Genomic DNA, 27160 nt, shown 5'->3' on the forward strand with positions numbered 1-27160 from the left:
GACTTGTCATCGAAAAGCTCCCACAGCAGAAGTCCTGGAAAAGTCCCGAGACACTGCAGCAGACAGACATGTTGTCATTGAACATGAAGTGTAGTCAAGTATTGACGATAATCAGGTATATTATGCATTCAAAAGTTGTATTCCTTTCCTTTCCTTTGACCTTTACTTGCCAATTTCCATTTTTCACTTTATATTCACCACCAAGAACTGTCACCTCCCGTAAATCCATCCCCTCCCAGATTCCCATCATTCATTCCATTCCCTGGCCCAGTCAATCTATTATCCACTTCTTGAGGTAAGAAGAATTGTTCCAAGCCGACATATGGTGCCATGTCAAGTTGGTTTGCTGAGGATCCCAATGATTGTCCATCCAAGAATCTACATAAACATAAACACAATTCAGCATATCAGTCAGTTACGAGAAAGCAGGAGGCAAAGTTGAACTTTTGACTTGAACTTACAAAGGCAATTGATTATCTTCTCCTAAGGGTATTCCAGCCTTTTCCATAGTCTCCTGAGCGAACAGCGAATCAAATTCGAACAATTCAGCTGAAGAGGGACTATCATTGATCAATTGACCCGTGGCCATCAAAACAGCCGCAGAACTAGGTGACATATTAGCTGGAGGAAGCACGCCACCAGCAGCGGGACTGGGATAAAATGCCGGATTAACAAGTTGAGAAGGTGAAAAAGCACTGGCAGCTGTTGTCGATAATGCAGAGGTCATATCTACTGGTGTACCAGATCCCATACGAGGTCCAGATACATTTCCAGATCCAGGTATGTTCGGTAGAGCACTGACGATCCTATTGGGCGATGGCATCGCACTAGGTGCAGGTATCACTTTTTGTCTTCTGGCTTTACGCAAGATCAATCGAAGGGATCGTGCATATCTTCCAGCCGGAACTATACCCGAAAATCAGTATATCATCTCTTCAAATTGGTAGATATAACGGTGTTACTCACTTTGAGATAAGACCATCGCTAATTCCTCTACATCCTTTGCGGTCTTCTTCAAATTCAATTCATTAGGGAACAACCGAGCGATTCGAATCAAGAAAGAAGCCGCGAAAGCAGCACAAACATGTGTATAATGAACGGCGTATTTCAAACCATTTCGATAATTATCTCCCCTCAGACAAATTTCTAAACATCTTTGAGCATTCCTCATCGCTCGAATGGCCAATACCCTCTTCTCATCTGGCATCTTGGCGACATCCGCAGGTTCTCTGATCCCTCTTAAAAGTTGAGAATTCACAAATAATTCCGCATATTGTCTTTGGATGATCAGAGATTCTCTAAAGAAGTCACCCTTTCCTTTTCCGAATCTATCTGACAGGACCCTATCCCAGTATCTTTCCCAAGCGTCAAAATCGTTATTTGCTTGTTTCAACCGTTTGAGTGTACCTTCAGTAATTGGCAAATCGGGGGTAGAAGTGAGTTCGATATGTAATGGTGATCGAAGAGCGGTCATCTCGACAGTTGAGACTAGTCTCGCGTCTGAGGAGATCGATAAAGGATGTTCCAGTAATCGACGACATTGATGAATCGTTTCGTCCTCACGGATGATGGCCGGACGTCCAGTTCCATAAGCCATTTGATGTTCCATCAGATAAAGACATAACCAAATCCTGGATTGTACGACGAGAGATCGCTCGTGTTCCAATTCGGCTTCTGACTTGCCTTTACCCATACCGGTTCTAAGTAATTGCAAGAAAGATCGGTTGATACCCATGTCCACTGCCATTCTCACTGCATGACCTCCAGGAAGCCAACCACTATCTCTATAAGCTGCTAAGAGGATCATACTTTGTACTGCTTCGATACGTTGGACAGGATGGAAAAGGGTATTGACGGCTGCATAGCAATTAGCGAATGCCTTTCAGAGGGTGACTCACCTATTTTTTCCGCATGAGCTCTACATAAAGTTTGCGTGGCACTGTGAGGTCCTCCTCCATCTCTGACTCGAGCTCCGACAAAGATGATCGTCGTAAGAGCAAAAGGTGATCGGGTGCGAAGTCTGCAGAATCATCAGCTAAATCCCTTTGACCTATTTCACTCACGAATCCCAAGTATCATATCTAGGATCGAAACAAGGTATAAAGTTTGATGAACCCATGTAGTAGCTGATAAACCCGTAATCAGCAAAGCTCTACATGCCCAACCAGTCACTTACATTTTCAACATTTCCCTACCCTCCTCTTCTGAGACCAAACCTTCCGTCACAGCATCCGGAAACGCATGAATATGTTGTCTCTTCGGTCCAGCTTTGTAACCTGGTCCAACAGCTATCGGAGGGAGATTCTGGTTTTCGTAGATGACAGGTCCATAGGCGACAGGATGGGGAGGGACGAAACGAGCTCTTTTTGTTGATTTTTTATCCTCGTTACCTGAACCTGATCTTTCCATATCACTTCCAGACCTCTTCATCGGAGTTCCACCGTTGGTACTTCCCGAATTAGCTTGTTCTTCTCTAGCCCTTTTCACGGCAGCTTCGACCAATCCAGCCATATTCGACATTTCTCCTAGAGGGTTGATGATCTCCTCGGGACCAAGGATATCTTCCGGTCCCATTGAGCCAGCTCTAGAAGGGGGTAATGACATATGACGAGTATGAGGTTGTTCTTGTTCAGCTAGATGACCTAGTGGCCATGTAGGAATACCAACTGGAACACTTTGTCTTCTTATATTCTCATCAAGCACGACAGGTCGGCGAGGCTCTTGTGTAGGAGGGACGAAAGTCTGGTTGTTTGCCATTCCCCCTGCGAGGGATCGGAAAGGATCGACAGGATTGTTTGTATGATTTTGATTCTGAGCTGGTTGTGAATTGGGGAATACATTTGGTACAGGTACACGACCATATGCATCCATTGCTGCTGGATTCATCGTAGGTGAATTACCATGCGGGGGACCCATCAAACCATGAATAGTCGAATTGGGTAATGGGAGACTATGGACCGAGGGGGCAAAATCCGGAGTAGTCGTACTGGCATTGACGGGCGTAGGAGCAGAAGCGTTCGATGCTCCAGATGACATGCCAGCCCGAAGCGTCGTGACTAGATCTGTCAACGTATTCTGTATTGCCGATACTTGACTTTCGAGTGATCGTATTCGACTAAGAAGCATACCATGACAGTCAACATCGCGACTTTGTGTTTCAAGGCAGTAGGTAGGACTCACTCTTCGCCAACATGTCCATCACCTCCACTGGCTTTTCCAGGCTTCTCCATCACACATTCCAATCCTCCATTTCGACATCGCTTGCAGGGAGGGTCATCCGCACCCACACAACGCATCTTCATCCTTCGGCAGTTGTTCTATAAAGATAGCACCGTTAGTCACTGCACATATCCATGGACCTCGGACGATGCACTTACACATGCCCCTACAAGATCAACATCATTCATTAGCTTGACAACTTTTTATCACATTTATACCCTGACCCCATCACTCACTGTTCACCCTGTTGATCACACCCTTTCTATCCCCTTTCCCATCACCTTTATTCCCATCATCCTTCTTGCCACCATTCTTTGTATTTGTACCTCGGTGCTCGTGATCGACTTCATCCGTCGAGAAGTCCGCGTCGTGGTCGTGGTCCATGCTCTTGTACTTCGGCTCGTTACCTTTTGCTTTACAATCTGAAAGCTACTGATTTGTCCAAAGGGCAATCAAAGAAGTTATTGCTGTTTTTCCGATATCTTGAAGATCTGATACTACTATATAGTGATAGAGCCGACAGCGATATGATGAGACTTGATGTTGCTCGAGTCTTCTTTCTGGGCTGTAGTATATGGTGCAAGGATGAGAATAATGAGTTTCGCTTAAACAATATTCTCATTGGTGTGCAGTGAGTATGCATGAATAGCCATGCATGGATACCACGACTCAGCCGACACCAAGCCACGTGCTCAGGTACAATTTCAATATTCAATATGCTGGAAATGGCATTTCGGCTTTTTCCCCATCGCTACTCGTGTCGTTTGGTGCCTACGCATAGGCCCGCTACTTACCGCCAACATCTTAGGCATCCCTATCCTCGATGCTCAATCCGACGCGTTTGACTGAATCGCGTGTATAGGGAGTGGTTGAGGTGGACATTACTTCACACTCGGACAACGTCGAGAAGTCGATCGCCAGTCTATTGACTTCACATCACTCTAATCCATTCCGCCATTCATTCATCTCAACTGAAGAGCTAGTATCCTCCGATCTCTTTCAGCAAGATGCCTCTCAGGAGATTGGAGTTATCCAATTTCAAATCCTATCGAGGTAAACAGGTAAGCTCTTCCTTCCTCCTTCCTCTCTTACGTATATACACTTCAACAGCTAAATACAAACAATATAGGTGATCTCATTCGGGGATGCCCCATTCACATGTATAATCGGTCCTAATGGAGCTGGTAAATCCAATTTGATGGATGCCATTTCCTTCGTACTCGGTGTGAAATCAGCTCAATTACGATCAACTCAGTTGAAAGATCTCGTTTATCGAGGAAGGAAAGCTGCTCAGATTGAAGACGATGGTGAAGAAATGGATATAGATGATGGTGAAGGAGAAACACAGCCAAGCCAAAGCCAAGTCGGCTCGGAGAATGATGCTAGAACAGCTTGGGTTATGGTGGTTTACGAGGATGAAAAAGGAAAAGAATGGTCTTTTAGAAGAAGGTAAGTTCATCTTTCCTTTTTGATGTGGTAGAAGCCACGAGCTAATGAGATGATGGGAACGGTGTAGTATATCCGCTGCTGGTGCATCATCGTATTTTCTTAATGGAAGATCGGTAGCATGGAAAGAATATAATGGTCAACTAGAGAAATTCAATATCTTAGTCAAAGCTAAGAATTTCCTAGTCTTTCAGGGTGATGTAGAAGGAGTTGCAAGTCAGGATAGTAAAGCATTAGCTCGACTCATCGACAGAATCAGCGGGTAAGTGTTTTTCTATCGAATACATTATTCTTATGCTGATTCCATATGTAGCTCTCTCGACCTCGCTCCTGCATACGAGGCTGCGAAAGCGGCTCAAGACAAAGCTACAGAAGCCTCAACAGCGAACTACGCTAAAAAAAGAAGCATCATCACTGAGGTCAAGCATTTCAAGGAACAGAAGGAGGAGATCATGCAATGGGAGAAATTACGAGACGCTAAGGTGAGAGGGAATTCACTTTTCACAACTGAGATTTGATCCAAGCTGACACATCTTCTGCAGGACGCCCTTGTGCAACGACATGCTCTGTGGAGACTTTATCACCTTACCAATGGAATCAACGAATCTACTCGAAAGGTTGAGGAAGCCAGCGACAAGCTTGCTGATCTTCGACAATCGACAGTGAGTAGATACTTTCTCGCTAACAATCACTTGCTGAGCTATTTCCCAGGAACGAGATGAAAAGAAACTGCGTGATGCAAAGAAAGAACAGGCGCAAGCTCAACTAAAGGTCAAGAAGCGAGAAGCTGATGTTAAGAAAGCCGAAAAGGCCTATGAGGATAAGGTGAGCTGAGTGTCTTTCCCCTCTGGACGTCCCGCTTATAACTTTCGATAGAAACCTGAACTTCTCGCTATCGAAACTCAAATCGCTCACTCGGGGAAAAAAATTCGTAACGCGACTCTCCTTGCCGAACGAGTCCAGAAAGATGAGCAGAGACAATCTGAGGCTCTTGCCACTCTGGAGCAAGGTGCACAAGATGTACAACAACGTATGGAAGAAGCTGGAGGTAAGTTATATCAGCAACAGCAATTTTGCTGACCGTTATCAGAGAGACAGAGACAACGAAGTCAAGCTGCCGGTATCACCCTCTCTGGTGCTGATTTAGAGGAATATCGAAGATTGTGAGTACCGTATCACGTTGGTCAAGACGCTGACCCTTGTCATAGACGAGCTTCTGCGAATCTGCAAGCTGTAGCTGAGCGACAACAGCTAGAAACTCTTCGTAGACAGCAAAAGACCTTACAAGATGGACTTTCCTCGGTCGAAGATAGACTTTCACAAGCTCAAAGACTCCGTAACAAACTTACAAGCGAAATCGATTCTCTGACAGACCGAGAGGGAACTGTGAGTAAATTGATGATTGAACAACGCTTATCCGGTTATGTAGATGTCAGAAAAAGTCGAAGAGATGAATGAAGAGAGAGAAAGAATTCAAGGTCAACTTGACCACGCTCAGTCCGAAAGGCAAAGAATCAGGTAAGTCATTGTACCCAGTGACAGCAATACGTGCTAAATCGACGTTCCAGCATGCGAGAGACGGAGATCAACGAAAGATTACAAGAGACCTACAATAATCTGTTACAAGCTGGTGCGGACAAACGAGAGAACGAACGTGAGACAAAGCTCAAGGAAACCATCGCTAGTCTCAAGAGAGTATTTCCTGGTGTTCATGGTCGAGTGATCGATCTATGTCGACCGGTAGCTTCGAAATATGATACTGCAGTCACTACTGTACTGGGTAGAAATCTTGACGCGGTAGTTGTTGAGCATGAGAAAGTCGCCATTGATTGTATAGAGGTGAGTCAAGTTTTGAGGGGACTTTAGCTAATTTGGGATAGTACATGCGAAATCAACGAGCTGGTCAAGCGACTTTTATTCCCCTCGATACCATCCAGGTAAGACCTGTACAGGAGCGACTCCGAAACTTTGTCAAAGGAGCTAGACTTGCCATCGATTGTATCGAATACAATCCGAATGTCGAGAGAGCTATGCAACATGCGTGTGGTAGTGCTCTCATTTGTGATACTATGGAAATAGCAAAGTATGTCTGTTATGATAAAGGTCAGGAAGTTAAGGGTGTGTACGATCTCGCCTCCTACGATTGACTGACGCTAACCCGGAATCTCGTAAACAGCTGTCACTCTCGAAGGAACCGTTATTCACCGAAGTGGTTTGATCACTGGTGGTCAAAGTTCTGGAGCTGCAAGAAAGTTCGACGATCGACAGATAGAAGGTGAGTCCGATGAGAATGTCCCCTCGCTGACACACCCATAGGCCTGAACAGACAGAAAGAGCTCTATATCTCTCAACTACAGGAACTTTACCGTTCAAAGCCTAAGGACAAAGCGGACGAAGGACTCCTTGAGAGTTTAGCTCGTCTAGATGCCGAATTGACTGTAGCCAGGGACGATTTGGTGAGTCACCTATTGTGTGTCATCGCATTTTTTGCTAACGATGAACTCAGACCGCTACTCGTACTCGTCTTAATGGCCTGCGTGAGGAACTGGAACATGTCAACTCGACTATTAGCAGGCTCAATCCCGATTTGCAACGACGTCAACGAGACGTCAATGATTCTCAGAACAGACGTCAGGAGCTACTCGAGACCATCAATGCCGCCGATGATGAAGTGTTTGGTGATTTCTGCGAGCGAATCGGAGTAGCCAATATCAGAGAGTATGAGGATGTGCAGTTGAAGATTGCCAAAGAGGCCAATGAAGCTATGGAAGGTTTTGCTGCTCAGCAAGCTAGAATCAAACATCAGTAAGTATACTTGCTCAACACCCGTTCTCCTTCATACTGACCGGTGCTTAGGATTGACTTCGAAACGACTCAACTCTATAATACTCGAGAGAGGCTCGCAGGTCTGCGATCGACCATTAGCAGAGAAGAGCGAAATATCACCGACCTTCAAGCCAATCTTGAAGGTATCCAAAATACTCTTGCTGATCTTCAACAGAAGATTGACGAACAACGAGAAAAGCTCAATTCGGCTAATGAAGCTTATGAGCAAATCATCGGTCGAGTGGAAGCTGCCCGAGATACTGCTCGAAGAACACAACGTACGCTTGATAAAGCTCTGAAAGAGATTGCAAGTTGGAACGATGAGATTGAAAGATCGGGATCGGAAAGATATGCTATCTACAGAAGATGCAGATTGGAGGAAATTGATCTACCCCTTTTGAATGGTTCTCTGGATAAAGTACCTCTTGATGTGAGTTGTCAATGACTACTATATGATCATGGTGTGTTTGGGTTTCTGATATGGACATATTTGTGACATTAGCTACCTGCAAGAGATGATGATAAAGATAAGATGGATATTGATGATACGCAAGGACCTGCGGAGACGGACGATTATGGTATTGAACCTGATTTTGATAATTTAGAAGATGAAGATAAAGAGGTGAGTTGAGTTGAGTCGAGCTAAAAATGAGATTGACTGTTCGTCAATTGATTTGAACATGACTGGCTAATTGGGGTTTCTTCTGGTTCTCGTTTTGTCAGGATAAATCAGAAGAAGTTGGAAGAGAGTTTGAAGCTCAGATCACCAAGTTGAAAGCTGACTTAGAAAGGGTCGTACCGAACATGAAAGCCATAGATAGATTGAAAGATGTTGAAGCTGGATTGGAAGAAGCTGAAGAAGAAGCTGAAGAAACTAGAAGAGAAAGCAAGAAAGCTAAAGATGAATTCCAGTCGCTTAAAAAGAGAAGGTGAGTTTCTTAAGAACTATGGTAGACTGTGATTTGTGACTGACAGCTCGCTCATCATCCCACACGCTAGATGTGACCTATTCAACAAAGCTTTCACTCATATGTCTGAAAATATCGATAAGATATATAAAGACTTGACGAAGACTACGACTCAAGTAGGAGGTACAGCTTGGTTCACACTGGAAGATGCTGAAGTGAGTGACTTTCTCTGAGTGACGAAGAAACCAGCTGAAGTGTTGTCTGCCTGAAGGAACCGTATCTCAGTGGTGTCAACTATAACACGATGCCTCCTGGAAAACGATTCGCCGAGATGGAGCAACTATCTGGAGGAGAGAAAACTATGGCTGCTTTAGCTCTTCTTTTCGCCATTCATAGGTTAGTCAGCCATCCAATCCCCTTAAATCGGAGTCGTCGGGATGATATGGCATGATATGATGATGCTGATTGTTTGTTTGATAATTGTATGAACAGTTATCACCCTGCACCATTCTTCGTACTGGACGAAGTGGATGCTGCATTAGATGCTACCAACGTATCGAAACTTGCTAGATACGTTAGGAACCAGGCTGATAAAGAGGTACAATTCCTTATCATCTCTTTGAAGAGTACTTTGTGAGTGTCCCTGTGCTATGACACGAATATGGAGAGGTTATAGATTTACTGATTGATTTTCGGTTGTGTGTGTAGGTATGAACGTGCAGATGGATTGGTAGGAGTTTATAGGGAACAGGAAGAGAATAGTTCGAAGACTTTGACATTGGATTTAAGAAAGGTGAGTGTGGTTCTACATCGTGAGGTAATGTATGTCTACTGATATACTTTGTAGTATGCGACATGAGATGAAGTCAAGGCTATGTATGTATTTATGGATTGCATATAGGTATGCAAAATGTATTTTAGGTGATGAGTGCCACAGGAAGGAAAGAAGGAACGTAAGAAAGCGGCATTCGATGACTGCACTTGATTTCCCTTAAAAAGTATTGCGGTAAGGTAGGTGGTTTGGTGTTCTTCCGGATGTTCCCTTGTACCATAAGCCAAGGATCAAGGACGTCATCACAATTCGCTCGCTTGGGAGATGGGAAACCCTTTTCAGGTGCATACATACCATATGTACCATACCATACTTTAACATACCGGCATTCCATAACATATAAGCACAAAGCAATAACAATTCTTACCTGAATACATATACATACAACTACCTCCTTTGTGTATCTCATCGCATCTCACCTCACTCTTGGCTGATCAACACCGTAATACTGTGAAGAAAGAAAGAAATTTAGTAACCCAGTGGAAAGGTAATCTACTACTACAAGCAGAACCATCTTCATCCTTCGAAAACATCATTTATCTTTCTTTTCATCTTGGATTTTAAACTGCACTCGAATCAATCCCTCAAAATGCCCCTCCCACCAATCTGCACAACCTTCGAACCCTATTTCCTCCTCTCCCCAGACCGCCTCCAAGATATCCTATCTCATTTCAGAAAAGAAATGGAAGATGGTTTGGAGAGTTATGGGAAAGACGTAGCGATGGTTCCTAGTTATGTGACGGGTGTACCGGATGGTACGGAACAAGGGTGAGTGGTAATCATTGTGTCCGTAAGGGCGCAATGTATTGTAGAAAAACAAAGAGGGAATGATCTGCAATGATGCTGATTACGTCTTGATGTTGTTCTGGTGGGATAGGACTTTCTTGGCTCTTGATTTAGGAGGAACCAATCTGTAAGTATCAAGTATAATACAATATCACTATGACCATGGCTATGGCTATGGCTATGGCTGTGATTGTCGGAATGGGCACATGAAGCTAACTGCGATTATAACTACTCCTTCAACCTTAGCCGAGTTTGTGAAGTCCGTCTTTTCGGTCAACATAAATTCGAACTCAAACAACAGAAATATAAAGTATCAGAGGAGTTGAAAGAAGGTGAAGCTAGGGTATTATTTGGTGAGTTAAATAAAGCCTTCTGACCATCAGCTCATCAGGTCACACCCTTGATCAGTTTTTCAAGCTGATTCATCTTATTGTTAATGATAGATTACATTGCCGACTCGGTCGATGCATTCTTGACTGAGATTGGATCTGATATCTCTTCCAATGAACCTATGCATTTGGGATTCACTTTCTCGTAGGTCCAAACCTACCATCCACCATCCTGCACCTATACGATATTACCAATCCTGATTGAAACTATTTTACTTGTCATAGCTTCCCTGTCGAACAGACCGCTATCGACGCCGGCAAATTATTAACCTGGACCAAAGGGTTCAACGCGAAAAACGCAATAGGAAACGACGTGGTGAAATTGTTACAAGATGCATTTGATAGGAAACATATTCATGTTAGGTGTAGTGCTATAGTGAATGATGTGAGTTTTTTTCTTTTCTTTTACATTTGATCCGCATAGTTGTCTGTCATTTGTTGTTAAATTGCGCTGATCACCGTCCGTTTCTCTGAGTAGACCGTCGGAACCCTCTTATCACGTTCATACCAATCTGGTCCAGCACTCATAGGAGCCATCTTCGGTACGGGAACGAACGGAGCGTATATCGACAAAACGAGGACAATCAAGAAATTGGGTGAAGAAAAGATCAAAGAGGCTGAAGCTGGTGGTCAGCACGCTGGAGAATATATGGTCGTTAATACAGAGTGGGGAGCGTTCGATAACGGAGTGAGTTTTTTTTTCCAAACCTACCAGATGATATCAAACGGGTAAAGAGATCTGATATGGGTTTTTTGGTATGACAGCGAAATTGTTTACCCGTTTCTATCTTTGACAATAAATTGGATAGAGAGAGTATCAATCCGTAAGGCATTATTTACTTTCCCAACTTTGCAATTCACAGGATGTAGCTGATTAGGTCTGATTGGTGGGATAGCCGGAAACAAGCTTTCGAGAAGATGGTATCTGGAATGTGTAAGCTGTACTCTCTAGTCAAGTTGCACAATATCTATACATCAGCTAACGCAGTGATTTCCTGTGCTATGTATAGACCTCGGTGAAATCACTCGTAATATACTATTACACCTTATCGATGCCTCTGTCCTATTCAATGGATATTCTTCTAAAACCATAAACACCCATTATGGCTATGATACAGCGTTCGTTTCAGCTGTGGAAGCTGCCAAGTCACCCGAGGATATCAAGAAGTTGATAATTACTCAATTGGGTGTTGACCCCAAACATATCTCAGAAGGTGATCCGGAGATAGTCCAATGGGCTTGTAAAGTCGTTTCGGAACGGGCTTGTGCTTTGGCCGCTGTTGCTGTCGCCGCGGTCGTCCAACATACTGGTAATGATCAGGTGAAAGAGGGGGAGGAAGACAAAGGTGTAGATGTTGGTATTGATGGAAGGTTAGTCGGTTGTACACTTACATTTCCAATCTTGTTCGATCGAGTGGAGAGGGTTGAATGGGAGGTATGCTGACGTGATGCGGGCTTGTGATCAGTGTCGCCGAATTCTTACCTCGCTTCGCAGAGAGGGTATCATCAACTTTGAAAGTTCTGTTAGGTGAAGAAGGTGGGAAGAGGGTTCGAACGGGTTTAGCAAAAGATGGAAGTGGTGTGGGAGGTGAGTAAAACTGTTCCTAAGGACGTCATCCTCATAAATGACACGGAACTGATTCTTCTCCATTTCGATTATATAGCCGCATTGACAGCTCTCCAAGCTAAGAAAGCGATGGATAAGAGAACAGAAAAAGATTCACAGTTCGTTCCGGGAAAGACAGGGTATAAGAAGTAAAATACTTATTCTTGGTAGCATGTGTCTTCAATGATAACGAAAGGGAAGACAGAGACAGATGGGAACAGACAATAACAGGACTTCTCGTCTCTTGTAATTTTGTTTTTCAATGTTTTTCTCGTTTATGCAAAGTATAAGGATTCTTTTGATCTCGTATCTGAACACGAGTTGATGTTGAAAAGGCAGAGATCTATCTGTATTGATGGCATTCACAATGTGCATGAAAAGGTTTTGGTATAGTAGGGATCAGAGGAAATCATAAGTGTCATTTCACAAGTATTATACAACGTTCTTAGAAGCTCTTCAATCGACATAGTCTTATGGCCATCGTATCAAGTCTGATGTAATTTCCTCACTGGTAGGAATTTTATAGGATATCGATTGAGGTATGGCCAAGGAGGAACTGCAGCCTACAAATGGTACATTGTAGATCATTCAGTCGTTAGTGATTGAATAGCTACAGATAAATTCTAGAGCTGAATTGAAACAGATGAGGTGACTTACGAGAAAGAGAATCACTAAACCACCTAAGAAGAGTTCTAACCCTAGGATCACTGAGCTTAAGATATAAGAAGATATGAATGATATTATCTATACGAGCAATATAACCAGGTTAGCGATTAGTCCATCGTAGAGCAATGGGGGAGAGAGGGGGACGAGAGGGAGCAGGTGCAACGTACGGTTAGGACGATTAGGAATGTCTGAGAGAATTGTTCGAGAAGATGTTGAGATTTGGGATCCTACGATTAGAAAGGTAAGTTGGTCCTACAACAGTACGGTGCACGCTAAAGTATGAGAGTGAGCTTACGATTCTACCTTCTAATACCTTTTGGACTGATTGAGGCAGGTTGTTCATCGTGCGTGGGGTGATACGGTGATGTTGAATCACTTGGATATACTATCTCTGGCATAGATGGACCTCTCCTTACCTGTAAAACACCTTCGAGTTGTCTTTGTTCGTGTCCTGACAACATAGAATGACACGTGTCGGCAGCCTATGCACAAAAGTGGTGGTACTAAATAGACTCGGGAGGTCAGTGCCACATCTCACCTACCCTTTTCAGTAATTCGATCTGCATGCGGTTACCCTGGCCCCACCATTCCATGTTCGGCAATCGGATGACAGTTAGCACCCTGACGTCACCGTATTTTCCCATGTCATATCCCATATGGCAGCACATGCAGATCATGAAATCATGTTCACCTTCGTCATTCCATTAATATCTCTATTTCTCATCATCATAGCATATCATATCACTCGGAAAAGTACTTAAGTTCCATACTCACAAACCTCACCACATTCCTCTAATTGATCAGAATCATCACTAGCGCTAAGCCTACACAACAGCACAAGTATTTCATATCAACCAAGTCGACTGATATCCCAAGTCGACAGATAAGCTCTACCTCCTCGTACGCAAAGTCGCAAGTCGCCCAACACGGCTTCCGAAGCTATTCAACTTGGCCTCGTAGGCCTTCTCACCCGGCCAGTGATCAAAGCTGTCTTTCCATCTGAGAAAGCTGTAACCAAATCCGATCAGTCCCAACCTCAATCCAACGACGACAACAACAATCTCGCCGTCGATAACCCTACATCCGAGTCAACTTCTTCGCCCATTTCCACAGCTATCACTACTCCTACCCATTCTTCACCTACCATCCCAGTCCTCTTACCTGCGCATTCAGCTGTACCAGCCTTAGGTGGATCGATCGAAAAGACTTTACCACCAGTCCAGCAAGCACAACAACCGCCCACTGAACTAACACCTCGATCGATCGAACAATCTAGTCCTGCTCCAAAAGCGATTACGACCGAACAAGCTTATCTTCCTCTGCTTTACACTCGAGAAGGTACACATCCGATCAAAATGGCAGTAGTAGCTAACAACCAACCTGAACAAAACCAACATTTCGACAATCAAAACAATCTTGAAGATCATGATTACGCTTTATCGCAAAAAGCTCAGAACCTTGACCTGAACGATAGACCCTCCAGTCGAGCCACTCATCGAACTAACCATACTACCCAAAGTCATTTGAACAACTCCGCAGGACCTGTAGTGGTTCCAGGTAAATTCGTCGAGGATTATAATGACAACGGTAACGAAGCTGGTAGAGGAGGCGAAGATGAGATTGGTCTGGGATCAGCTTTGAGTACTGATCCTACTCAATTGAAGAGAGAGGTAGGTCAAGATGGTGAGACCAACGAGAGACCAGGGTGAGTGATCACTATCCAATATCAAATCTTCGTTCCTGTCACTTACGTCCTTATATGTCATAGTATGACTCAACGAGCCTCTAGATCATACGTCAAGCCTATTCCTATTGTCACCACCTACGAGCCTGAGCTTCCCGACGCTGCTTCTGTCAAACAACGAAATATCAAGGCTCCAAGTGTGAAACGAGCCTCTTCTAAAGCTGGCTCAGTCCGATCCAACAAGGCTGCATCCGTCAATGGCGATCATGCTCGACCACACTCAGTCACCGGAGATCACGCCAGATCCCCTTCGGTCAATGGGGATCATTACGTCCGACCTCCCTCTGTCGCCTCCGTCAGACGTCTACCTCAACATGACGAGAGGGAAAACGGCTTCCAACCGGGCGAGATTGCCCCTCCTCACAGGCAACACGAGCTTCAAGGTGGAAACAATAACAGTAACAGAGTTTCTTTGCACGATAGTGGACCTATCTCAAGAGATCGATCTACCACTTTCGAAGAGCCCGACCTCCACCAGCGTGCTGCTTCACCTAATCGACCTCATTCATCTTTCGGCTACAGACCTCAACCTAACCTCATGTCCATCTCTGAAGGTGATCGACCTGACTCACGGGCTGATAATCAACGGGATCTCCGAGCGGGCATGTTATCTCGAAATGGAACGACCCTGAGTCGAGCTGGTACACTCGGACGAAATGGAACGCTTTCCAGAGGTGCGAATGGCGGTACGATCGGTAGTCGAAAGGGTGCGTTTGGGAGAGGTGCGGGTACGAGTGTAGGTACTCAACCGGAAGAAGTATTGGGCAGAGAGTGAGTGTAAGGTTTTTCAAGATAGGATAGAGATCGTTTGTGGCTGACCTGATTGTGTTCGTCATAGTGATATTCACATGCGAGCTGAATTGTCTGAAAGGATCTTGGACGAAGCTACCCTCCGACGACTATCTACTATGGGTAAGTTAAGTCTGCACATCCCACGGGGCTATGATCGTATACTGATGGATTGGTTTGGTTGTTCTGTGGGTAATGTAGAGAGAAAAGATGCCAAACGACTTACCAAAGTGATCAAAGCAGAAGCTAAATCAGAGGCCAAATCCGTTGCAGGGTCCATCAAAGAACTTGAACGACTTACTCGACTCCAACGAGAGGCGGCTTCCGCTGAGAGGAAGTCTCAGTTGCGATTATCGAAATGGACTCGAAAGGAACATAAAGCCAGGTTGAGGTTCTTGAAAGAAAAGGAGAGGTATGAGAAGATTGAAGGTGAATTAAGAAATTCAGAAAATGATTATGAAGAAAGAAGAGACCATGCTGCTGGCCTTACGTCTCAAGTCGCAGAGAAGACTCAGGAGGTTGATGATTTGAGAGCGATGAAAGCTGCTGACGATGTGAGTGAAACTACGAGTCTCCTATCTGTGACTATTGATTCATATGCGTATGTGCTGACTCTGGTTGAATATTATAGCGTGAAAGAGAAGTCAAATTGCTCGCTTTGAAAAACCCTGCTCATAGTTAAAAACCCATATAGTGTATATAGTCTCTATACCTCTCAACTTTTGCGCAATCTGTCGACTAAATACATGTTTTACTTACTTACTATATCCCATTATAATCTTCAACATAATCAATATTTAGTTTGACTATCCCTCTTATAGGATTCGACCAAAACATCCTTTGACCTTTTATCTTTGGTGGTTTTGAATGATCTTTCTGATTTTGACTCTTGACTTATACACGATTTATATAATCTTTCTGGAATTGATACTGAGTTTGAAATCGAATGAAACTGCTAAATGCCAAATGTTCAATCTCTATCTCCATCTCCATCTTCGTCGTTGCCATTCATTTCGGTCTCATTTCAAGTCGAGAGACAGAACATAGTGTAAAGTTATACTACCAAGAAATGAGAACCTTGATGAACTCGAATTTTGATACATCTCGATGATTAGGCAATCTGCTTTATGCCTTCTCCGCCTTGCCTTACAGTGAGTGGTAATTCTGAGTCTCTTCTTCACCTCGCTTCAACTTTAATCTTTACGCTTTCTATGCTTCACCTTTTTCCTTACCTTTCCTCTTACACCTGTCGTCTAGTCATGCATAATCCATTCATCGACTTGTGTGGTGTCACAACCTCGACGACTGGTTCGACTGATTGTAGCGACTATGTATCACCTACTCGCAACGGTTCGTGATCGCAGCTCGCAAATGTACATCAACTCGTGCATGCATCTGCAGACTATTGGTAACGAAGACAGAGATGCATATACTTGAAAGCCAACGTACCCATCTGACAAGTACATACTCGCTTCACTGACAAGCAGCTTGCATAGCTTCGATGGCAGACTTTAGCTTATCACCAGAGATCAAGACCAATCTACCGAACTGCTCTACACCAAACGCATCTTCCTCTCTTTTCGGAGCAGTCTTGAATGGGTAGGTGTGAACGTGAGTGGCAACCTGGAAAGGGACATCGAGGCAGTGGTAAAAGTCAGTCCAGTCCATTTTGACCAGACAAGGAGCAGGAGGAAAGTGAATCATGATTATACTCACATTGTCAATGAATTCCTCCTCGGGATGGTAAGCGAACGTTCCAGCTGTTAATGGCAGACCGTTATTGGCATTGGCATTCCCAGATTTCTTCTTGTTCTTCTTTGAGCTAATAGTGTTGAGAGATTTGTGACATTAGCACACCAATTACCATCTGGACACTTCTCCTACACAGCTCAGGACTGTACAGGTGGTCTATCCTTCCGATATAGCACTTGAAACCGATGGAGACGCACGTTCTCATCGTTTCCCTTACAGAAAAACACTCAACTCACCTACTATCATTCATATCCAAACCCAAATTCTCCTCCCCACCTTCCAGCCTATACCCTCTGCCCCATAGAAGGTAATCTGTGAAACCCTGATCTTGCAACTCACTCAACAACATCCTGTACAAATGCGGGATGAGGGGGAGAGGGAGGTTTAACATTCGTAGAGAGAATATAAGAGCGGGTTTGGAGGCTGCTGCTGGTGATGCTGATGGGTCGAGGAGGAGTCGGAGGGGAGAGATGGACGGGAGGGTTGAGAGAAGATAGTTGAGAAAGGGGGAGAAAGCGGGGTTGTTCTGGGTATGGGTATGTGGAGAAGAGAGTCAGCTTGGCTTATTCATCCATTCATTGAGCAATGAGCCATAAATCATTTAAATTCTTGTTTCTCCGTATGGGATATATCCCAGTATATGTATATTTCGCCATGAAAGTATCAGTCTCCCGATTTTTCAACACCAATAGTATAAGACATAATCACCCACCCTATTCTCCAAAATATCTACCACCCCCACCAATCCCCACGGATCACTCTCCTCCCCATCAGTCTTGATACTACTTCCTGCACCCAACCTGACTCCCTCGGAAAGTATTAAGTCCGCCAAAGGGTGAACATCTATCAATTCGTCATCGTGAGAGAGCGTCTGTCGAAGTAGACGTTTTATGGCGATTCTGATTTATATCAATTCAATTATGGCCACATCAGTACGTGTCCAGTCGATATTCTATGTCCAGGTCCACGTTTACAGACAAATGTCCATATGTTAGACTTTACTCACTGGTCAACGTCAGGGTTGAAATTGTAAAAATCAAAATCAACGTTGATCATGGACTATACGAGAATGCATTAATAATCAGTATTGAGGCCATATATACTATTGAGGCATGGCTCGTCAATTGACATCGAGGTATGGCTTCAGTCCACTACAACTCACGACGTCACTGCCCGAATCTGATTCACTGTCATCTTCATCGTCTCTCGTTGGGTTTTTCCTCTTTGTTGAGGTAGATGCGGATGCTGTCGCTGCGGATACAGCTTCGAGTGTACGTTGTTGACTTGGCATGGTGATGATATAAGCTGATCTGGGATCGATGATCTATCTCACAGGAAATGAGTATATGTACCTCAGTTGAGACTACTGGATCATCTTTCGCTCAGCCAAAACAAAAATTCTGAACGTGGGTCATCGCTCACACGTGGCGTTACGTAACTATCCCATCATCGGTTAGTCACCCTACCTTTGGATCCGATCCGGTGGGATGTGATGCATGGAGTTGGGTGGCAAAATCAACACGCGACGATCGACAGTGAGAGTATGACGGGATGTCCAGTTGGCAGAACATTACTTTCTCGTCACGGGCAATTGAGTGTTTATCAACTTGAAAATGTAATTTCATTGCTCTAGTCTCTGTCTTCATTGTGACCTCTCTTATTCAATCTACGATCGCTACCGTTACGGCCAACCGTCCAAATATGAAACGTTCATCCGATTCTACTATTTCACCCAGATCATCCAAGCGACAAGCTAGTCTAGCTGCTTTCCTGAAGCCGAAGAATGTCCCTTCACCGATTATCACCAAAATACATATTTCAGAGGGTAGTGGACAAGAATATAAACCCATTGTACTGGATGACGACGAAAACCCCGAACTTCCCAAATCGATCACTACACTCGACAAAGGCAAAGGCAGAGCCGTCGATTTGTGTCAGAATGGTACTTCCAAATCGACATCGACAGACTTGGATCTTGATCCATCTTGGCCCCACCTCAACACCCATATCACCCGCCTCCAAACAAAACATACAACCATCCTATCGTCATACCCCCCCCCCCATCCCCTTCCCTTCAGCCGATGAGGTTCAACCTCAATCCTAAAATCATACACAATCCCACAACAGACCTTGATCTAGTCTATTACAAGTCGTTCATAGATAAATCCTCAAGTAAGGAACTGATGAGTTTCTTGCTGGACAACTTACCGTGGTATAGAGTGAAATACATGGTACGAGGGATCAATATCAATACACCTAGGTATACGACGGTATTCGGTAAAGATTCGACGGATATACCTTGGTCGGGATATATGAAATGTAGACCTAGGGCTATACCAGAGGTATTGGAGAGGTTGATGAGGAAAGGTGAGTGATGGCCTTCTTTAAGGGATCAAATCTCAATGTTGTATCTCACCCATAAGGCGGATTATAATGATTTGCCGTTGAATAGTCGAACAAGTCACCTCATCTCAATTCAATTTCTGTCTCGTCAACTATTATTCCTCAGGCAACGATTCCATCTCTTATCATTCAGATTCGGAATCCTTCCTGGGTCCTAATCCAACTATCGCCTCTCTGACACTGGGTCATCCTAGGGATTTCTTACTCAGACATATAAATTATAAGAATCATCCTCGTACAGGTAATTCAGTGGCGGTTGAGAAGTTTGTGCTACAAGATGGTGATATGGTAGTAATGAAAGGTAAAACTCAACATGAATGGGAACATTCAATACCTAAGAGGAAATCAGCAAAAGGTAGAATCAATATAACGTTTAGAAAGGGGATAGTCAAATATGCAACAGAAAATTATTATAATTATAATGTGGGTAAAGGTAATTTACATAGATGGGATAGAGAGAAAGGTGAGATGAAGGAGGTGGAAGTCTCAGATGGAGGTGTGAAGAGTTAGTATGAATAGCGATTGTATTGATCACACGTAGATGTAATCATAGAAGGGTGTTATCAAATATAGCAATTTTAGCATGCGACTGTTGAATAACATTCTATTGCTATGAGCGTTGGATACCTCGAACATGACATCCCTACAACATACCTCAAACGGGCAGAACTTGATGTATCTATGTTACATCCTAATCTTTCCATGTTCGGTTTTACCTTTCTTCAGTTTCATCTTGATAGCTTCAGCATTCAATCTTCGGAGATCCTGATCACACCACCCCCTCTTCCTTCATCTTCCTTACTTCGTGCTCCTCATATCCAAGCTCCATTAAGATCTCGTCCGTATGTTGACCCAAGTAGGGAGGAGGCCGGTATAGCTGAATTATCCAACTGTCAGCTTCTTCACCGCTGACTCCAGACTGTGTAGCTCACCTTGGGTTTCATGCCGTCGTACGAGGTCGCCGCAGCTGCTAATTTGATTTTACCCGCCCGAGGATGCTGTAATCACCATTGATCTATTCAGCTTCGGATTGAAATTCATCATGACCATAACACCCGATTGGTCAGCTCTCGAATACTCACCTCTATCTCTTCGACTACCTGCCTTGCTATTGATTGAGGATGAGCAAAAGTTTGAGCTATGTTGTTGATTGGGCTGGACGTCGTCCATCAGCTGCGTCATTCAATTATTTTCTCGGATCTCGTCCAACTCACGCAAAAGGAAAGCTGAGATGTTTGGCAACCCATATGATCAGCTAATCAATGATCTGCTGTATAATTTCGGTCCCATTTCGACTCACCCTTTGCCCTTGAACCTCTCACACCATTCTTCCGTTGTCCTTTCACTCAACGCCTGCTCAATCAGTCTCACGAGCTCATCTCGATTCTCCACCCTGTTCGAGTTCTTCGCAAACCTCTCGTCATTTACCCAATCCATTCTGTCTAGCACAGTAGGCGAACAAAGGATAGAGAATTGAATATCATTTCCCGCAGAAAGCATGATGAAGGAGTCTTTCGTGGGAAACACCTGATACGGAACGATCGAAGGATGGGATGTACCCCATCGGGTAGCTTCTTGGCCCGATATAAGGTAGTTGGAACCTATATTAGCCAGAGAGGCGATCTGGTAACATAGGTTGTTCAGCATGAGAACGATAATCAGAAAATTCTTGGGACTGACCTGACTCTCGAACAAGCTGACTTCGACTCTGGACCCTACACCTGTCTTACCCCTTTTCAACAACGCAGCTAAGATACCCGACTGAGCATAATGTCCCGTCAGAATATCAGTCACCGCTACTCCGACCTGTTGTCAAATACCAGGTCAGTACGTCTTTAGTTTTAGATCATGAATATATTTCCAAGGCCAAGATCAGACCGATACAACCCACTTTAACAGGTTTACCACCTTTCTCACCGGTAATATGCATCAACCCAGCTTCAGCTTCTATCACTACGTCGTATCCTGGGAACTTCGCATAAGGTCCCGTCGACCCATATCCTATACGACATCAAGATTAGGTCAGTCAGCTTGATCATTATATCGACTTAGAGTTGGAATCAGCGATGTCAAAATGGGCAATGACATACCAGTAATTGAGCAGTACACCAATTTGGGATTTAAAGATTTAACCTGTTCATATGCCAATCCGAATTTGTCCAATTTACCCGGTACACTGATCTACAATCAGCTCGACGTACATACATTTCCGCAATGGGTTTAGGGGGAGCAAAGCATACTAATTCTCAACCAACACATCCGCATCTTTCACCAATCTCCGTATAACTTCTTTCCCTTTTTCAGACTTGAGGTTGAGCGTTAGTCTGTATAACCCAATACGAATCAGAAAGTGCGTCTCATGTTCACGTATTCGCCTTCACATACGATCTCTTATTCCGGTTAGCTTGGAGGAAATAGGCTGATTCAGGAGGTAGGTCAGGTCTGGGGTAAGTCCCTTCCTGAGGGAATGAAGCTGAAGGTGGAAGCCATGATCGTGTGTCGTCCCCGTGTTTGGGCGTCTCAATCTGATATGAAGTAATTGAGATAAGCAAGTTACATAATTTGTTACAGTCATGGAAAGCCCTTGAGTTGTAAGATGCGAGACTTGAACATACCTTAACCACATCGGCTATTTTGACCACACACAGGTTCAGTATAAATCAAGATTCCACCTTTATAACCGGAATCTTTACTCACCTCCTAGATCCGACTACTTGACGGTATGGAGCGTGTCAGTCCTAATGGTATATGAGAGAAAAGGTGGAACGGTCCCTCACCAGCATCATCGTAGCCAATGGACCAGCCAACACCCTAGTAAGGTCTACAACCTTTATACCAGCTAACGGACGATCATCAACATTGGTGGAAGGGGATGAATACGAGCGATACGGGATTGGATAGAGTGATGAAGCTGGAATGAACAATTCTGCCCGAAGCAGGCTCCTTGCTGGGTTTATTGCCCTACAGATCATGATCACTGCTGTGGTTGTATAATGCGAACGAGCAGTATGAGTATCAGTTCCAGTTGTTTTCATCTTGATCTTGATCTTGTTCTTGTTCTTGATCTTGTTCTTCGGATCTTTCGAGCCGGTTATCAGCTCGGATAAATAGCTGAAGATTGTTTATCCGATATCACCAAATTCACTTTGCGAAAATCATCCACGATCAACATTTTGCTGTTGTCACTTTACCACATCATACTTGTGCAAAGCATGATGCGGCTCTCGATATGACACCTCATGGCCTATTCTCCAACTGGCCTCCTCCTTCGAAGGAGATTCTGAAAGAATGGCTAGACAGACAGGGTATCATCAGAGATGACAGCTTGAAGATCGTCGATATGGAAGATGGTGATGGATGGAGATTGATATCCGGACGTGCGATGGATATAGGAGAGCTGAGTAAGTCCAGTTCACTTGCATAATCATCTGGTCGGGAAAATTTCTGGTACAGTGAATGTAACAAAAAGTGAGCTGACTGTGACGTAGTATGTTCCATACCCAAAACATCCATCTTATCCCACCGCACCTCGTCACTTCCTCCTCTCCCACCTCTACCCTCGTCCGGCTCTTGTAATGAGGGGTCTATGAATTCGATCACGATTCTACACCTATCTCTATGTCTCTTACACGAGTTTCGCCTAGGAGAGAGATCCCCGTTCTATGGATACCTCCAATCGTTGCCTAGGGATATCATTGGATTACCGATCTTTTGGGATCTTCCAGAAGTATGCGATGAGGATGGAAAGGAAGCTAAGAAGTGGTTGAGGGGGACGGGAGCCGAGAGGGAGCTGAGAGTGAGGGAAGAGCAGGGGCTGGGACTGGTAAGTATATCTATCTATCTCTTCTGGGTCTTTCTCTAATGATCCGACTGTGATCCACCACTGTTCGATCGGTCATTTCGCTGATTGTGAATATACTACTAGACAGATCTCCATGCATTCTATTCGCATTACTCATCTCATCTCCCTCCCACTTCCTCTCACCCCGAATCCTCCCCAATCCAAGCATTCTATCACGCTTTCAGCCTCATTTCCACTCGGGCATTTATGATAGACCTATATCACCTTATCGCGCTATGCCCATTCGCAGATATCTTAAACCACCACCCTACTCAACCCAACACCTCTCTATCGTCAGACGACTTTGTATGTCATCTTTGTGGATCATTGAAGACCTGTCCAGAACACGATATAACCAATTCACAGGGGATAGCTTATCGTCTACTTCATCTAATCCCCAGGGACATACAAAGGATAGAAGATGAACCGCAAGATACTATTGAACTGAGAGTCGAAAGGCCAATAGTAAAGAAGGGAGAGGAGGTATGGAATTCGTATGGAGATGGGTTGAGCGATGCGAAATTGCTGGTTGAATGGGGATTTTTAGGTGATGAATATACGGGAGATGGTTTGGTCTGGGATTTGGAGGACCTTCACTTGAAAGGAGAAGGGGAGTCTGAGGGATACTGGGAATTAGTGGATCAAGCTCTGAACGATTTCACCCATCAAGATTCTGCAGACGACGAAGATGAGGAAGAAAGGATACTGTGTGGGAGGAATGAACAGCATCCGATATTGTTGAACCTAGATCAATCAGGGAGGATCTCAATCAATATATTCAGTCTACTGTGGTTAGATCAGATACGATCGCGAAGGAAGGGAGAAGAAGATCTCAAAGCCGAGGATCTGGGATTACTGGTACAAGCTATCGAGCAGATAGAATCGATTTGGAAGATATCGATCGATGAAGAATATACAGACTATGATACGCTTCTGATAGATGATTCGGTGGAAGTGATCCAGCAGGTTATAGACCTGCTCAAGAAGAGGGTGGGAAGGATGTATAGATCTGACTTGGGTGAAGATGAATTGTTCAAGATGCGAGATGTAAGTTGAGTCATCACGATCATTCTTTCTTTCAATTGAGCGTCGAGGGCAGCAGTTGAGAATATCTTCATGGACGATTAGGATCTCTCACCATCAGATAAATACCAATATATGGCGATGACATTATCGATCAACGAAAGGGTATTGATCAATTCGACTCTAAACAAATGGAATGATCTGCTCTATTTCATGATTGCTTCATCATAATCCAAATATGATCGATTAGTACTGGTGAGATCTCTGTCGGACTGTAGGACGAGGTAAGTAGTACAAGATACCCAGCATCAACCATATAAACATTTTTCATTACAATACATATTCGAGTTCATAATCTTCATATATAATCATATAAAATACAAAATGTAAAGTCATCAATATCGTTAAACACAAGACGAAAAATTCATATTCATCAAAACATATATCGCCTTTCCTCTGGTAGTTCTACTTCAAGCGCAGACCGGGTTTTGGCCATTCTGAAAAGTTCTTCGTATTTCTTTCACGCGACTCACTCAATCAGAGTTTCTGTAACGATGGCCCCAATGATATGTACTGAGACATCCAATGTCAGCTTACTGTCTACACCACCCAGAGTACGAACAGCTGAGATTGCGGGACCACTCACCTGACGTCTCGCTCACGGGACATACCGGCTTCGGCAGCCATGTTGAGACTGATCACCCAGTGTCAGCAGGGTTCAGGCCTAATATCCAACGGAGAGTTGGCAACTCACTATCCCATTGAAGAGTATTGCGCACCGCTAGCTTTGCCTTTACCCTTACCTGCTCCACCATCTTCTGTCGGCCAGGGAGATCGACACCATACACAGGTGACGTCGTTGCCTTTGGTTGTCTGAAATCGATCCAATTCATTAGGCTCTGTAATGGATCCAGCACTTGTAGTGCTATCAAACGACTCACCGCGGTCATTGCCCACATGTTGAAACATTCGGTATGAAGCGCTGGTTCAGTTGCAGAATATCAGCTATGTCTCATTTGAGAGGAGAGCAGGAGAAAAACTGACGTTTGCCACAACCAGTCAAAGTCTCATCATATACCAATTTCTTCCCATCTACATCCTCCTGCGCCATCTCTTCGTAACATCTGCGTGATGATAAAATCATCAGCTAGGTTTCCCTATACTGCAACGAGAGAGATTTAGCAGACACGGACACTGGACAGTCTTCGCCAACAGCATCCATCTTCTTTCCGTCCGAACCATCCTTGATCTCTTTGGCAATGCCCGTGACCACTTCTTCATCCTCGCCTCCTCTTCCTGTAGCGTGAAGATACGCTTTATGCACTTTGACATTGACCGTGACTGATCCGTTAGGTGTCGGAGGTGACGTATTGAACACTTGTTCTACTTCTTCGGGCTACGGGACAAACAATGTCAGATCACATGGAGCAGCGTAGGGGTTGAAATCCCAATTTACGGTCAATGACATTTGGAACCAAATAGACGAATCATCCGGTACTTTCAACACTTTGATACTGTTACCATAGCAGGAATCAGCATATATGCCATGACACAAGAGGACTGAGCACTTTGTTACTTACAAAACAAAGATAATATGTTTACAGGGCTTATTGCCCTTAAGATTATCCGGGCAGTCACATCGAGGGATAGTACCAATGTTGACTGTCTAAACACCTGAGGTCAGCTAGTGATCCTCTCTAGTGCCAGATCGTCAGCGATCGTCAGCTCACATAGACGTTACCAGTGGATCCGAGCTATTACATTTGAGCATTTGAATCAGAGCTCGTAAACTATCAGGAATCTATTGGTAATACATACCACTTTGAATTGCTCATATTGATGGTTACCATCGCCCACTCTTTCGCGTTCGAGCATAAACTAATATCACTTTTCAACTATCACTCTGTCAGCTGTCGCTGAAACGATAGCTTACCATTCTTTGCGATATAGCTCTTTTATCTATACTTGATATCAGCTCTCTTTCGATTTGGGATTCCGGGAGTGGTCCAGCTAACTCACATCGATCAACAATATTCTTGGGACATCTGCGAAGAGATGTTTTGTTAGCTAATTGGCAAGAGGTCATTATACGATTCACTCACTTTTCTCTCAATCTTGCCATCCTAGCCTTCTTGGGATCGACAATTTTCTCCACCTTCACTTTCTTCTCTTTGCCTTTAGCAGGTGATTTGGTTTTCTCCGCTTTCACTTTGACTTGGCTGGGTCCAGCTTCGACAACAGGTTGACTGGGTCCTGGTTCCGAAGATCCAGGCTCAATTTTGACAGTGGTGCTCGACACATAGTTTTTCCTCTTCCTACTTGCTTTCTTGGGCACAGGAGCTGGGAGTTCTTCTTGGGTGGGTTTGACATCCACTTGATTCGATGTATCGGCATCGGTAGCTTCTTGTTCGATCTTGATTGCTTTCTTCTTGTTCGAATTCGATGCAGCTGATTTGCGAGATCGGCCCTTAGCTTTTTTAGCTGGATGAGGCTTCACGTCTTCTTCCTCCTCTTCCTGATGTTCATCCTCGGCGGGTTCGGATTTGATTGAGAGACGAGCCGATCGTCTACGAGGTGGAGGTGGCATTGTGGATGACATGTTGATCGATGCGACTATGCACCTGGGAATGAGACGGTGGTGGTAGCTGTCGGGGTGATGACTCTGACTGTGGATCTAAGTGGACGGTGGGTGGGAAGATGTAAGTGAGAAGGAAGGCAGACATACATGGATGAGAGGTGGTCAGTGCGTACAACCAAATCAAAATCAGGTTGACGTCAACCACTCGACTTTGTTTACCTCCACTTTGTTTCAGTGTTGTTGCCTCCACTTTCCATGTCCACCTTACCCTCCTACCGATGGATGATAAACGGGTGTTGCAGCTCAAAGTGACATACGCATCTTTCTGAGATACTCTTTCCTTTCCTCATTC

At 44.2% G+C, this 27160-nt stretch overlaps 10 protein-coding genes across 10 annotated transcripts; 5 read left to right on the forward strand and 5 right to left on the reverse strand.

Moving 5' to 3' along the window:
• Nucleotides 1-194: 194 nt before the first annotated feature.
• Nucleotides 195-3603, reverse strand: V865_008186 (uncharacterized protein; the record flags this gene model as incomplete). The annotated part of the gene is made up of 9 exons (XM_066231923.1): nt 195-378; nt 462-906; nt 967-1794; nt 1899-2020; nt 2064-2126; nt 2177-3115; nt 3181-3317; nt 3378-3385; nt 3456-3603. The coding sequence occupies 9 exons, from the start codon at nt 3601-3603 to the stop codon at nt 195-197; spliced, it is 2874 nt and encodes a 957-aa protein (XP_066088020.1).
• Nucleotides 3604-4226: 623 nt separating this feature from the next.
• Nucleotides 4227-9258, forward strand: V865_008187 (uncharacterized protein; the record flags this gene model as incomplete). Its single annotated transcript, XM_066231924.1, has 23 exons — nt 4227-4280; nt 4349-4668; nt 4736-4927; nt 4979-5147; nt 5208-5327; nt 5377-5490; nt 5542-5713; nt 5756-5828; nt 5874-6051; nt 6095-6183; nt 6234-6504; nt 6603-6783; nt 6842-6944; nt 6992-7121; nt 7172-7470; nt 7522-7921; nt 7994-8113; nt 8215-8420; nt 8491-8614; nt 8671-8795; nt 8892-9032; nt 9108-9192; nt 9247-9258. The coding sequence occupies 23 exons, from the start codon at nt 4227-4229 to the stop codon at nt 9256-9258; spliced, it is 3678 nt and encodes a 1225-aa protein (XP_066088021.1).
• Nucleotides 9259-9820: 562 nt separating this feature from the next.
• V865_008188 (uncharacterized protein) lies at nt 9821-12165 on the forward strand (the record flags this gene model as incomplete). Its single annotated transcript, XM_066231925.1, has 11 exons — nt 9821-9999; nt 10109-10144; nt 10264-10370; nt 10461-10551; nt 10632-10791; nt 10885-11094; nt 11172-11230; nt 11303-11340; nt 11417-11777; nt 11873-11994; nt 12071-12165. The coding sequence occupies 11 exons, from the start codon at nt 9821-9823 to the stop codon at nt 12163-12165; spliced, it is 1458 nt and encodes a 485-aa protein (XP_066088022.1).
• A 332-nt stretch (nt 12166-12497) lies between these two features.
• On the reverse strand, nt 12498-13021 carry V865_008189 (uncharacterized protein; the record flags this gene model as incomplete). The annotated part of the gene is made up of 4 exons (XM_066231926.1): nt 12498-12575; nt 12670-12756; nt 12846-12905; nt 12974-13021. The coding sequence occupies 4 exons, from the start codon at nt 13019-13021 to the stop codon at nt 12498-12500; spliced, it is 273 nt and encodes a 90-aa protein (XP_066088023.1).
• A 1012-nt stretch (nt 13022-14033) lies between these two features.
• On the forward strand, nt 14034-15893 carry V865_008190 (uncharacterized protein; the record flags this gene model as incomplete). The annotated part of the gene is made up of 5 exons (XM_066231927.1): nt 14034-14383; nt 14447-15193; nt 15261-15334; nt 15413-15765; nt 15843-15893. 5 exons carry the CDS (start codon nt 14034-14036, stop codon nt 15891-15893), a joined length of 1575 nt encoding a protein of 524 aa, XP_066088024.1.
• Nucleotides 15894-16684: 791 nt separating this feature from the next.
• Nucleotides 16685-18254, reverse strand: V865_008191 (uncharacterized protein; the record flags this gene model as incomplete). The annotated part of the gene is made up of 6 exons (XM_066231928.1): nt 16685-16834; nt 16928-17033; nt 17200-17489; nt 17676-17862; nt 17970-18022; nt 18126-18254. 6 exons carry the CDS (start codon nt 18252-18254, stop codon nt 16685-16687), a joined length of 915 nt encoding a protein of 304 aa, XP_066088025.1.
• A 410-nt stretch (nt 18255-18664) lies between these two features.
• On the forward strand, nt 18665-19876 carry V865_008192 (uncharacterized protein; the record flags this gene model as incomplete). The annotated part of the gene is made up of 3 exons (XM_066231929.1): nt 18665-18905; nt 19091-19330; nt 19416-19876. 3 exons carry the CDS (start codon nt 18665-18667, stop codon nt 19874-19876), a joined length of 942 nt encoding a protein of 313 aa, XP_066088026.1.
• A 259-nt stretch (nt 19877-20135) lies between these two features.
• V865_008193 (uncharacterized protein) lies at nt 20136-22338 on the reverse strand (the record flags this gene model as incomplete). The annotated part of the gene is made up of 13 exons (XM_066231930.1): nt 20136-20243; nt 20299-20364; nt 20449-20521; nt 20581-20592; nt 20667-20989; nt 21047-21172; nt 21258-21367; nt 21457-21542; nt 21607-21690; nt 21752-21891; nt 21982-21995; nt 22064-22076; nt 22144-22338. The coding sequence occupies 13 exons, from the start codon at nt 22336-22338 to the stop codon at nt 20136-20138; spliced, it is 1350 nt and encodes a 449-aa protein (XP_066088027.1).
• A 257-nt stretch (nt 22339-22595) lies between these two features.
• Nucleotides 22596-24461, forward strand: V865_008194 (uncharacterized protein; the record flags this gene model as incomplete). Its single annotated transcript, XM_066231931.1, has 4 exons — nt 22596-22767; nt 22855-23189; nt 23292-24254; nt 24336-24461. The coding sequence occupies 4 exons, from the start codon at nt 22596-22598 to the stop codon at nt 24459-24461; spliced, it is 1596 nt and encodes a 531-aa protein (XP_066088028.1).
• A 302-nt stretch (nt 24462-24763) lies between these two features.
• V865_008195 (uncharacterized protein) lies at nt 24764-26817 on the reverse strand (the record flags this gene model as incomplete). Its single annotated transcript, XM_066231932.1, has 13 exons — nt 24764-24803; nt 24877-24924; nt 24985-25103; nt 25172-25212; nt 25275-25354; nt 25424-25626; nt 25687-25744; nt 25811-25896; nt 25961-25984; nt 26049-26108; nt 26164-26189; nt 26250-26275; nt 26333-26817. The coding sequence occupies 13 exons, from the start codon at nt 26815-26817 to the stop codon at nt 24764-24766; spliced, it is 1296 nt and encodes a 431-aa protein (XP_066088029.1).
• Nucleotides 26818-27160: the final 343 nt, after the last annotated feature.

The sequence above is a fragment of the Kwoniella europaea genome, chromosome 3 (genome assembly GCF_036810445.1).
Source record: "Kwoniella europaea PYCC6329 chromosome 3, complete sequence".
Lineage (NCBI taxonomy): Eukaryota > Fungi > Basidiomycota > Tremellomycetes > Tremellales > Cryptococcaceae > Kwoniella > Kwoniella europaea.